The sequence below is a fragment of the Suricata suricatta genome, chromosome 7 (genome assembly GCF_006229205.1).
Source record: "Suricata suricatta isolate VVHF042 chromosome 7, meerkat_22Aug2017_6uvM2_HiC, whole genome shotgun sequence".
In the NCBI taxonomy this organism is placed as follows: domain Eukaryota; kingdom Metazoa; phylum Chordata; class Mammalia; order Carnivora; family Herpestidae; genus Suricata; species Suricata suricatta.
This window is the reverse complement of record NC_043706.1, coordinates 20,726,245-20,738,870: the sequence shown is the minus strand read 5'-3', so window position 1 is coordinate 20,738,870 and position 12,626 is coordinate 20,726,245. Positions and strand designations below refer to the sequence as shown.

The 12,626-nt window shown below is 44.2% G+C and overlaps 1 protein-coding gene across 1 annotated transcript in view; it reads right to left on the bottom strand.

The window, feature by feature from the left end:
- Positions 1 to 3,321: 3,321 nt before the first annotated feature.
- Positions 3,322 to 12,626, bottom strand: part of DSP (desmoplakin) — a 47,721-nt gene continuing 38,416 nt past the window's right edge. The window contains exons 22-25 of the mRNA XM_029943143.1: positions 12,458 to 12,565; positions 11,568 to 11,666; positions 8,241 to 10,535; positions 3,322 to 7,263 (exon numbers count right to left, since the gene is read on the bottom strand). Of these exons, the coding sequence (XP_029799003.1) occupies positions 4,015 to 7,263; positions 8,241 to 10,535; positions 11,568 to 11,666; positions 12,458 to 12,565 (5,751 nt within the window). The 3' untranslated portion in view covers positions 3,322 to 4,014. The remainder of the gene's footprint in view (positions 7,264 to 8,240; positions 10,536 to 11,567; positions 11,667 to 12,457; positions 12,566 to 12,626) is intronic.

Sequence of the window (12,626 nt, the reverse complement as noted above, 5' to 3'; positions counted from 1 at the left end):
AAGGGCAGAGAGAGACACACACACAAATTGGAAGCAGGCTCTAGGCTCAGAGCTGTCAGCACAGAGCCTGATGCGGGGCTCAAACTCACAAACCGTGAGATCATGACCTGAGCTGAAGTCGGACACCTAACTGATCAAGCCACCCAGGGGCCCCATCTTTTTAAATTAAGTCATTGAATTTTGTCAGGAGCCTTAGCCAGGTATCTTGTAGAATGTTCCCCTTTCTGGACTTGTCATATTCCCCCCCTTATGATTAGGTTTTATTTAATAATTTTGCAAGGAGATGTGTATCCCTCTTTATTACATCTCATAGAGGACACCTATCTTAAATTCTTCTTCTATTAGTAATTCTAAATTTGATCACTTGGTAAAGGTAGATACCTATATCGCTCTGGTACAGGACATCTTCGTCTGTGGGATGATACTTTGAGGCCATATGAATGTCTTCTTCCCCAACAAACTCACACAATCCTCAGTAAATCTGTCATTATGTTAGGAGTTATAAATTATGATTCTCTAATATTGTCATGGCTTCTGTATTTGTTAGCTGGCCTTCTTACCATACCTTCATTTTGTTCACTATAAAATGAAGGGGTTTCTTAATTTTTTTAAGTATTTATTTTTGAGAGAGAGCACAAGCAGGGGAGGGGCAGAGAGAGAAGGAGACACAGAATCCCAAGCAAGCTCCAGGCTCTGAGCTGTCAGCACAGAAACCAATACAGGGCTTCAACCCATAAACCGTGAGATCATGACCTAAGCCATAGTCAGACACCTAACTGAATGAGCCAGCCAGGCACCCTAAATCAAGGGAATTTTAAAACCATTATTGAGGGTTTTTTAATTTGTTATTACACTCTGTTACCATCACAATTCTTGCTGATTCCCAAAGTGTCCCAACCTTGACCCATGGAAGCCACTTTAACCACTTCGTTTCTCTGACATGTCCCATTAGTCCTTGACTACTTCCTTTTCCTTCCTTTGATTGACCCAAGCTTACTTTGTACATTTTCTACCCAAGACCTGGAATCAACCCTTTTAATTTCACCAATTGGTTTTAACTCCCAGAACCTAATCCCTCTTCTATTATTATTTACTTTTTTCAGGCCTGATTCCAAATCTTTGCTTCCCTTTGCACTTGTTTCCTTCCGAAGGAGAAACTACGGAGGGAATAGCTATTTCTATAGGCAGAGAGTACAATTCTCTCACCAAAATAAACGTGTTGAGTGTAAATAAGCAGTATCCCAAAATATGGAAATAGGCCAAGAGCTGCAAGCAGATGCAGAGTAATGGATGAGTTCCAGTTTATTCATGCTTTGTCCACAGAATCCCTACTTTTATCTACATTTACACGGTTAGCCCAGCAGCAGCCTGGAAAACGTGAGACTGTTTTTGAATGTGAAATGATGGCTGTCATTGAAAAGTTGTACACACACACCCCTTTTCTGTGGAGGCTCGCTACAGGTGAACCAAGGCAAAACTTATCCAAGGTCAAGCATGTCCTCATCTCAGAGATTAAAGACAACGTTCGGCAACAGCTTGGAGGTATACTCTTTCAACTCTAAGAACTGCTTTACATGGATAGTTATTGATCTGTTTAATCGGCATTTTTTCTAAGAGATCTCCTGTCCCATTCTAGATTAGGTCTCTATAAAAGGCTGAATTGTGTGCTGTCCTCACTCCCATCCCCACCCCCATTCATATACTGGAGCCCTAACCCCCAGTGTGACTGTACTTGGAGTTAGGGACTGTAAGGAGGTAATGAAGGCTAAATGAGGTCATAAAGATGGGGCTTTAATAAAACTCAAGTCTTTCTGAGACAAGACCAAGACATCCCCACCCATCCCTACTGCCTACCATCCACAAAGAGAGCTCCCACCAGAAACCAATCTAAGGACACCTTGACCTTGGACTTCTAGCCTCTAGAACTGAGAAAATCAAGTCACGTCATCTATGGCATCTTGTTATGGCAGCCCAAGCTGACTGATACAGCCTCCTAGCTCTAGCAAGAAGGTCTTCTTTTATGTCACCCAACACCACATTTCCCACATATTTTTCTCTTCCTTTTATATTACAATGTGTTAATACCACGGGATCCCTTATTACATGTGTTAATACCATGATGCATAGCTTTTAGCACAATGTGTAGCACACAAAAGTCAATTACTAGTGAATGAAATTAATTACAAGTCTTTCAGATTGGGAGGCGAGCAGAAAAAGGAGGGGAGACAAGGAAGAAAAATACTGTTTTCATCCAAAGTACCAAAAGCCCCAATAATTTAAGTAGTATCTCATGTATGATATTTTTTACTCTTCACAATTAACATTTCATTTGTTTTCCTATTTTCTAATCTGTACTGTACTTGATTATATTAATGCATATTGCTGATATATGAAAGTTGTCCCACTGATCACTTTATAGGTGTCTTCTGTCCCCATCCAGACTGCAAATGTCTTTTTTTTTTTTAATGTTTTTTAATTTTATTTTTGAGAGGCAGAGAGAGACAGCAGGAGCAGGGGAGGGTCAGAGAGAGAGGGAGACACAGAATCTGAAACAGGCTCAAGGCTCTGAGCTAGCTGTCAGCACAGAGCCTGATGCGGGGCTCGAACCCATGAACCATGAGATCATGACCTGAGCCAAAGCCGGATGCTTAACCAACTGAGCCACCCAGGCGCCCCCAGACTACAAATGTCTTGAAGCCATTTGTACTGAATATCAACTGTATTGAATCCTCATAGTAAATACCTAGCCTAATACTAGACATAACAGGTATTCAGTAAGGTCATGTTGATTTAATAACAAACATCTGAATTTCAAAGTTTCTCTTTGAAACAAAGAATAGGTTTATATCTCATTGTCCTTCAACAGAGAGCCGAAAACTCTTCAGGACTCATTTTTATAGATTCAAGGACAATTCCAACCTCTGAGGGGACAAAATGAAACACCATATATTTTGAGAATACCCAAAATAGAATCTTAGCCACTTCATTTTTTTTTTTAGTGGTATTATGGTGGCTTTTGCCAATGCTACTTAGAATTCACTGTCCAGGATAAACAAGAAGTAGGTACTGATGTGTGGCCTGGCCTCTTTACACAGGCTTCTTTTCCAAGAACTCTGCCTGACACATAACAGGCACTTGAGAAATGTTGGGGGAATAAAACTACAAAAAACCAACTTCTAACAAGAATTCAGAACTAAGATGGTTTTCTTAAATGGTCATCCTTAATAGGCACTTAGTCAACAGAAGGTTTTAGACATATTAACAGAAAGATGCTGATAAATGCCTTGTGTGTATAAACATATGAAATCAAAACACAGAAACTTCAAAAGTCTAAAAGTTTATTGCCAGAATAGCAAACTTCATAAAGACACCTTTTTAAAGTACATAGTAAATGACAAGCAAAATAAACAGAAAACTTTGACCAAAGAAAAGCAAAGATTGCTGCTATCATGCACATATAGTCAAATTAATGCCAAACCAAACAGGTGCACTGAAGAATATATGGGTTACACAATCTGCAATCTAAAACTAAAGGAGACTCATTCCAAAATGTTTGGAATTGGGGTGGAGGATTCTGGGAAGAATGGGAAGGGTAATTTTCTCCTAATACAGAAAATGGAAATATTTAGATAAAACACAGAATGATGATTAGAATATCAATGATCAACTTTAATTTCATCTCCAAGAACAGAAATCTGTATTACAGGCCAAAAGAAGTGCAAGAATCGATCAAAAAACTAAACACAGAAGGAACGAACTCTAGATTCAATTTGTGCTATCCTTACAACTGATTACCATTTCAAACACACTACATCCAGTGTATTAGATACGTTAGGCGAGCTGAGAAGATAAAAAGCCAGAACAGCCTTTAGTATTTGATTTCCACCAAGGTTATATCTTCTTAATCATAGAAAGTTCTATCACCATACTGCAAGCACTAGGTTTTCTTTTGTTAATATTTAGTAAACCGAAAATTCACATAAGTGAAGCCAAGAAAAAGCAACTAACTGACTACTAGTGCCCAATGGAGCTACTGCTAAAGGAATAGGAGTAAGAGTAGGAAGAATTCCCAGTGGCATCAAAGCTTCCTCTCCGGGACCCACTTCGGGAACCAGAGCGAGAGCCAGAGCGGGATCCAGAGCGGGAGCCTGAGCGGGAGCCCGAGCGGGAGCCTGGGGCAGAAGACATGTTGTAAGGGCTAGGCAAACCCTTGGAAGAAACAGAGGCGGCCTCCAGAAGGCGTAGGCCGGTGATATCTTCCACCATGGAGCGATTCATGGCATCCTTATAGGATATTTTTAATTTGGTTTTGGGGCAGGTCAGGATTTTGGCATAGCTGCTGGTGTCTTGCAGCCTCTGAGCAGCTCGGCCATCGATGAACCCCTTCCTGATGGCTTCTTCGGTGCTTATCCTCCCATGTACTTCCGGGTCAACAAGGCCTCCAGTGAGGTATTGGAACTCCAGGAAGCGCTGACCTGCCTCGTAGGGGAGCCATTTTTCTTTTACGGCCTCTGCTGCTGACATCTTCTTCTTTCCCTTCACACCTTCAAAGCCAATGAAGGCTTTCTGAGCAGGCTTCAGCCTGGTGGCCATATCTTGGTCAATCAGGCCCTGGGAGACTGCGTCCTGAAGTGACAGCTTCTGACCGCTGGTTGGGTGGATGATGCCACCTGTGCAGGCCTGAGCTTCCAGAAGCCTCTGACCAGTGATGCTATCAACAATGCCCCGCTCTATTCCCTCCGTAATGGAGATCTTCTCTAGGTTTTCTGTGTCAAAGATGGCAGCAATGGGGCTTGATTCTTCCAGGGGGTCAGACAGAGAGCTGCTCCTGATGGTTATGTTCCTGACACTGGATATGGTAGAAATCTTACTTACTGACTCATGTCGGCTGTTGCTAAAAACCTCATCACTGATGCTACCACCTATGCCGCTGCTGCTGCTGACGCCATTTTTCAAGGAGATCATATCAGCAAACTGAGTGAGGCTGAGGCTGCCAGATCGGTACTGATCAAAGAACTTCCTGTCAATGAGGCCCTTGTCAATAGCCTCTTGAATATCATACTGACTGCCTGTCTTCCTGTCTACCAGGACCACCCTGGTGGAGCCATCAGATCCAGTGATGGTTATTTCTTCCCATTCGCACTCCTGCTCACACAGTTCTCTGAAGGTTTCATAATCTATAAGGCCCTTCTTGTAGGCCTCCTGAACAGACATCTCCTTGTTGGTCTCTGGGTCAACAATGACCACTCTACGCTTCCTGAGGGTATTCTTTTGTGACGTCTGGACCTCTTTCTTCTTTTCTTTCAGGGGCAGAAGACAAAGCCCTGTTTCCTCATCCTTGATGCATCTTTCTTTTAGCTGCAGATAAGTAAGATTTTCTTCTGTGTTGGGGTCAAAGAATCCTTTTGTATCGTCACTTGGGTCAGAGAGAATCTCACTGAGCTCTTCATTAAAGTAGCCCCTCTTGTACGCCATGTCAACTGGCAGGCGATGGCTCTCCTTTGGGTCGATGATTCCCCCGGTTGCAATCTGTGCTTCCAATAAACGAATACCATGGCCCTTTTCAATGAGTTCCTTGTTCATGGCTTGGAACAAAGAGATGATGTTTCCTGTTTCAGGATCATTATACCCGGTGACAGCTCGTTCTGCAGACAGGAGCTTCTCTTTGAACTCAATACCCACCAAGCCTCTTTTGTAGGCTTCTTCCACTGGTAACCTCAAGTTGCTAACAGGATCCACTATAAAGCCAGTGGCTGCTTGGGCTTCCAGCAACTCCAGGGCAGTACCAGGTCGGACCAAGCCAATTTTCATGGCCTCATAAATGCCAAGCTTCTGTTTTGTGGTCTCATTGTATATGCCTGCTATGCAACTTGAACCCTGAAGGAAGTCTTTAATTCTCTCACCAACCTCGTCATAAGAAATCTGACCTGATTCCAGTTCATTTACAGTGGATGGTCTCAATATACCAGAATCCACCAGCTCAGAGACTGTCACCTGTTGTCTGATTCCTTGGAAGGACATACTTCTCTTCTGCACCGACAGCAGGAGCAGACCAGTGTGTGGTTCAATTCTGCACCGCTCCTTCAGCTGCATGTAACTGACCTTCTTTTTGGTGACCGGATCCACAAAGTTTTTCTGACTATCTCGGGGATCATTCAGGGAGCGATACAAATCCCTGTCAATCAGCCCACGGGCCAAGGCTACATCTTTCGGCAAAAAGACACTATTCACGGGGTCCACCACACCCCCTGAAGCAATCTGGGCTTCCAGCAGGCGCATTCCAGTTTCTCTATCAATCAGATTTTTCTTGATGGCTTCTGACACAGATACGGTCTTGCCTGAAAACGGATCGTCGAAACCAGTGATAGCTTTCTCTGCTGTGTATATCTGTTGGCGGTCATCAAAGTCGATGAGGTCCCGAGCGATTGCGTTGTCAACGGTCAGCTTCTCATTTCTATGGGGATCGATTATACCGCCTGTAGCTGCCTGGGCTTCCAGGAGCATGACTGTGGATTCTGGGGTGATTAATTTCTTTCTCTTGGCCTCTACCAGAGAGTACTTTTCCTTAGGGGAAGCGGATGCTCCAGCGATAGCTCCTGCACCCCGAAGGAAAGGCTGGATTTCAGAAGCAACTTCTTCCACGGACTTTTTCCCCTTCAGCAGTTTGTCCAAGGTTGTTTTGTCAATTAGCTGGCACTCATAGAGCTGCATGGCCGTTACCTTCTTCCTCAGTCCATCGAACACCAGCTTTGAGGAGTCAACCGTCCACTCGTACTCTGTCTGAGTCTCCCGATGGGACCCATAGGGGCGCTGCTTGAGTTTGTCAATTTCCCTCTGAAGTCGGGAACGCTCGGTTTCCAGCTGTGACTGTGTCTCCCTGCTCGAGTCCTCCAACTTGCGCCTGTACCGCTCCTCAATCCTCTTGATCTCTGCCTGGAGCCTTTCGATCTCACTCCTAAGGCTATTCTTCTCTCGCTCACTCTTTTCTCTTTCCGACTCAATCTTCCTAATCATCTCTTCCTTGCGGGAGTACTGGGTTTTCCACTGATTGAGGTCATTCTGGATTTGCTGTTTCTCACACTCGAGGCGTTGCTTCACCCTGCTTTCTGCCTCCAGTGTTGCTTTTGCACGAGTCAGCTCGTCCTCCAGCCTCTGCAGCCTGCTCTTGTCTTGCTCCAGAACTTTGATTTTCACCAGAAGGCTCTCTCTTTCCTGCACCACCTGCGTGCACTGGTTCTTTGATTCCTGAATCCGATTAGATGCCTGGAATTTAAAAAGAAAGAAATGGGAAGAAATAATATTTTGATCACATTGTAGGGCTATCATAATTCCTCTTTTCCTACACTTAAAAAATAAAACTTATTCACTTTTTTGCCCTTCCTCTATTTTCCCTGGATATACTGCTATTGTGTTATCTTACAAGTCATGAAAAGAAATTCTACAGAGATACGTTGCCACTTTGACAAATGGCTTCATACTTAACTATTTTCTTTTACAGACCTGTCTTAACAGGAATAATGGTTTGAAAAAATAGGGGGACTTTTGTTCCAGGTTGTCACACCTGCCATACCTACACCTCCCCTGTTACAGCTGGACTAACATGTTTAATCAAACAAAATAAATCTATGGACATATACACACCCCACACCCAGCCCCACACAAATATTGTCTATAGAAGTCAAACGTATTAGAACTTAAAGAAGTTATTTTTAAATTAGGGGTTAAAAGGAGAAAAGCCAAGCGAAAACAAACACATTAGGATCGTGATCAAAAGAGAATAAAATCATGCATGCAGTAAAACCACGTAAGCAAGAAAGAAAACATGATTTCAAAATTGCATAGGAAACGCCTTCACTATGGCTTTTATTTCGAAAAATTCTAATGAAAAAATACAGGTCATAGCTCACTAAGTAAGAGCTATTTTCTATAAAACAGACTGGAATAGTCAAAGGACAAGCTCTCAGGTGTTAAACCTGATGATGAGCTAATGCTTGAAAAGCTCGGCCAAACAGAGGTGGCACACAGATTGGTACTGATGCAGGGACAGAAGGGCAAACAGGGCGAATCGCTTTAAAGCAGTGGCCTGGGTTATGACAGCTAGCAGAACAGCAATGAGAAGAAAAATCAGACTTCCTGTAAGCGGCCATCTTAGTTAGCAGGAGCACAGTTGAGATTAGATGGAAACGGAGGGAATTATTTGAAGGACAGGGAAGCTGTGATCAAATATTTGTGGTGAATACCTCTAAAGCCTGCTTTTGGAATTTCTCAATTTCCTGTCTCAAATTTTCCCTCTCTCTCTGTAAATCATTAATCAGCCCCTGCAGTTCCAGGGTTCGGTTGTTGCTGATCTGCAGCTGGCTCCTGAGTTCAGAGATGGTTGCGTTTCTATCACTATCCGCCTCGCTCCGGCTCCTCCTGAGGTCGTCATATTCCAGCCTCAGGTTCCGAAGCTCCTCCTCCAACATCAAGTGCTCCTTCGTCAGGTTCTCTGTGAGAGACTGCAGCCTCTCGATTTCTATTTTGCTTTCATTTAAGCTTCTGCTTTTATCCTCTATGGCCTTCTGGAAATGCTCGTTCCTCAGGTGAGCCTGTTTGACGTTCTCTTGTTCCTGGAGCAACTGGCGTCTGAGGGCCTCGATCTCCACGGAGAGCCTTCTCAGCTCTTCCTGGGTCCTCTGCTTCTCCCTCAGGTGACCATCCAACACGTCCCTTTGCTGCCGGAGGTCGTCCTCGCTCCGCTTCTTGACGATGGACGCCTGCTCCAGCTGCTGGGTCAGGCTGGTGATTTTTATCGCCTGCTCCTTCAGAGACCTCCTCATGCCTTCCAGCTCCTCCTCCAGCTTCTTCCTTTTTGAGGAGTCTTCCGAGGCGGTCCTCCTCAGCCGATTCAGCTCCTCCTCCACCTTCTGCTTCTGCAGCTGCAGGTCCTTCAGAGAACTCTGGAATCTCGTGATGTCCTGGTCCTTCACAGCCCTCTCCTGGGACACGCGCTCATAGTCGATCCTCAGGCGCGTGAGCTCTTGCTCCTGAACCTTCAGCTTGCTTATCGTCTCTGTCGCGCTGTTATTGGCTTTCTGCAGATCATACTGGGTCCGTTGTAATTTAGCATTCTCCTCTTCCAGGCGTTTCCGTTCACTGGTTTCTGTTTCTATCAGTTGTTTTAATCTCTCGATCTCTTTGTTTTTGTCCTGGATGGTCTTGGCGGCGTCATCGAGCGACTGCTTGTACCTCAGGCTCTCCTCAGTCCGCATCTGCGTGACCTGTCTCAGCTCGATCTCTAGCTGCTGTTTCCTCTGTGACACCTCCGAGCCCGTGGCCTTTTGCTGTTGGACGTTTTCTTCGACCCGCCTGAGGTTCTCGGTGGTCTGGGCTAACGTGTTCTTCAGCCGCTTTACTTCCTCGGATAGGCTGCGGTTTTCTCTGGTGAGGGTGTCGATCTGGGCTCGGTAGCCACTGGTGTCCTCCTCCTTCTGCATGGTGAGCTGGTGGATGGTGGTCTTGGTGATGTTGATCTCGGTCTCAAACTGGTTTTTCAAGCTAATGATTTCCTCGTCGTAATTGTTCCTTACCTTAGCCAGTTCATTTTCATATTCCCAGCGGCGCTTGGCCTCCTCCTGAAACTCAGCTTTGAGTCTCTCAATCTCCTTGTTTTTGTCCTGAATGGTCTTTGCAGCCTCCTCCAGGGACTGCTTGTGCCGAGCATTGTCCTCCGAGCGCTGCTGGATGACCTGCTTAAGCTCTATCTCCAGATGCTGCTTCTTTTGCATCATCTCGGAGCCACAGGCTTTTTGCTGCAAGGCATCTTCCTCGGCCCGCCGTCGCTGCTCCGTAGTCTGCAGTATGCTGTCATTGAGCCTGACGATCTCATCCTTCAGATCTCGATTTTCCCTGGAGAGCCTATCAAGCTGGTTTCGGAGATTTTTGGAATCATCCTCTTTTTGCATGGATATCTCCTTGATGGTGGTCTTCGTAATGTTAATCTCTGTTTCATACTTGTTCCTTAAATTACTCATCTCCTCATTATAGTGGTTTCTTACCTTTGCCAGCTCATTTTCATATTCTCTCTTCCGGGCGCCCTCCTCCTGCAGCAGAACCCTCAACCTTTCTATCTCGTACTCCTTCTCTTTGATGGCTTTCTCGGACTCCATTTTCTGCCAGCCAAGGCTCTCCTTTTCACACTGCCTTGCCTTCTGCAGCTGGTCATAGTCACTCTTCTGTTGGTCAAACCTGTCTTCCACGGCCTTCCGTCTCCGCTTCTCGTCCTCGATCTCGTAAGTCAGCCTGGTTATCTTCTCGTTGAGTTCTTTTATTTGGCAGTAGCACTTGTCCAGGTTTTGCTTGGCTGACTTGCCATCCAGCTCCGCCTGCCTCTTCAGCTCCTCCAGGCTCACAAGCTTGGCTTTGAACTGGGAACATTCCGCCTGGTACTTCTGCAGGTTCTGGTCCAGGAATTTGTTCTTATTGCAGTTTTCAGAGTTGGCATCTCGGGCCAGTCTGAGCTCCTCTTCCAAAACTTCAATCTTGGTGCTTTTCAGCTGTGGAAGTGAAATCAGAAATTAGGATGAAAGGAACACCTCATGTCCTAAGAAAAGATATGGTCCTTTTCCCCCTCCCAGACCATTGTGCGTTCTCGTTTCTCTTCACACACCTGCACATACGCACACCACACACACATAAGCACTCATAGAGAGAGTGATACAAGGCAAAAGCTACTAGACAAAAACCCACGAAATCTTGTTCTCGTCGTAATTCTTCAATCAACTGCCTGTATGATCTTAGCAAATGATACAGCATCTTTGAGTTTCCCCTGCCTCATGTGTAAATGAGGTAATTTCTTCCAAGATCAAAAGCTTAAGATATCATAAGTTAGGTTTCCTTTATTTCAAGGTGTTAAGTTTTCATATAAACTGAATGCATATATTGGAAATGATGAGTAAATTAAATAATCACATTTTTTTGATGTTGATAAAAACATTAAAACTGATAAAACAAATATGTATGTTGATAAAAAATCCAAATCTAGCCACTCCAGGATGTTCTCTTCCTTAATTTAAAAAACACACAGGGGCACCTGGGTGGCTCAGTCAGTTGAGCGTCCAACTTTGGCCTAGGACAGGATCTCATAGTTCATGAGTTCAAGCCCCGTGTCAGGGTCAGTGCTGAGAGCTAGGAGTCTGTAGCTTGCTTCAGATTCAGTTTTGCCCTCTTTTTCTGTCTGCCTCTCCCCCACTTGTGCTCCATGTCTCTCTCCCAAATATGAATAAACATAAAAATGAAAAAGAAAAAGAAAACACACCAAACAAAAAAAGCAAAATCCTTGACTAAACCATAAGTGAAATTAGTGGGGAGTTTTGGTAAGGTAAAGCAGCTAGAATTTTGTAAACATTACCTAACTCCATTCAGAACAGTGTCCTGAAGCACAGAACTAACCTCTAACTTATGAACAAACTCTATAACAGTCAGTATATACCAGGGACTATGTCCAGATGCATGTTCTAATGAGGCAGTAATAATAAGGTTCTATTCCATTTTCTTTCCCGACGCTCCAAGGAAATTAAGTAAATTACCTTCAGATCTTCCAAACTCTTCAGCATCTCACTTAAGAACCTATAGTAGTCTCCAGACCTTGTAAGTAGTTCTATGTATCGAGCATGCATATCTGCGGCCTGTAAAAAAGGAGTGAAAGAAAAAACAAGAAACCATTATTGCATTAAAAAAATGTCCTATGGAAGCAGACCAATTTCATTTCCTAAATCAATGAAATAGTGAAATTATAATTTAAGAGTAAATTCCTGGGGTGCCTAGATGGCTCAGTCAGTTAAGCATCTGATTCTTGACTTCAGCTCAGGTCACGATCTCATGGTTTGTGAGTTTGAGCCCTCATCGGGCTCTGTGCTGACAGTGCAGAACCTGCTTAGGATTCCCTCTCCCTCTCTCTCTGCCCCTCCCCTACTCGGGGAACAAATAAACACTTAAAAATTAACACAAATAAAGAGTGAATTCCCTTCCTTCATGTGTGCCAATACCAAAATCTGGAAATACCACAAAACAAAAGGCTCACAACATTGTATCCTATCCTCCCTCTAGAGTATTTCCCCTAAACCGTCTGATGGATGATGCTGTCTGACATTTTTGGGAAGAAGTTGTATTTTAAAAATCGACCAGACATTTTCCACTTGTTAAAAGCTTCCCTCACTAAGCCCAGAATTTAAGCCCAGTTTCTGTGAAGATCCTACTACATAAACAACAGACCCAGACTTCCACTGACCACGTCCTAAAATCACTTGGGTATTGAAGGCTCCTACTAAAGGAGCATAATCTGCTATTAAACCCTTTTCGAGTGGATACCCTGTAACAAAGGGTGAATTCAGGGTCTACAGGGAAGACAGGAGGGAGGCAGGGACAAGAGAAGAGGCAGGAGGGGCTGGCTCTAAGAAATACGTATTGACGTTTATACCTCTTGCAGAATCACTCCGGAGGGAGACTGAACCATGGTCCTTTTGATAGGTATGTTCAGTAGGGTTTCCAATCCTGAGGTGTATGATGCCAGCTGGAGTTCGTAATCCTGCAGAAGAAGAAGGTTTAAAATAAACATACTCAATGGATCTAAAAGAGTCACTGAGAGC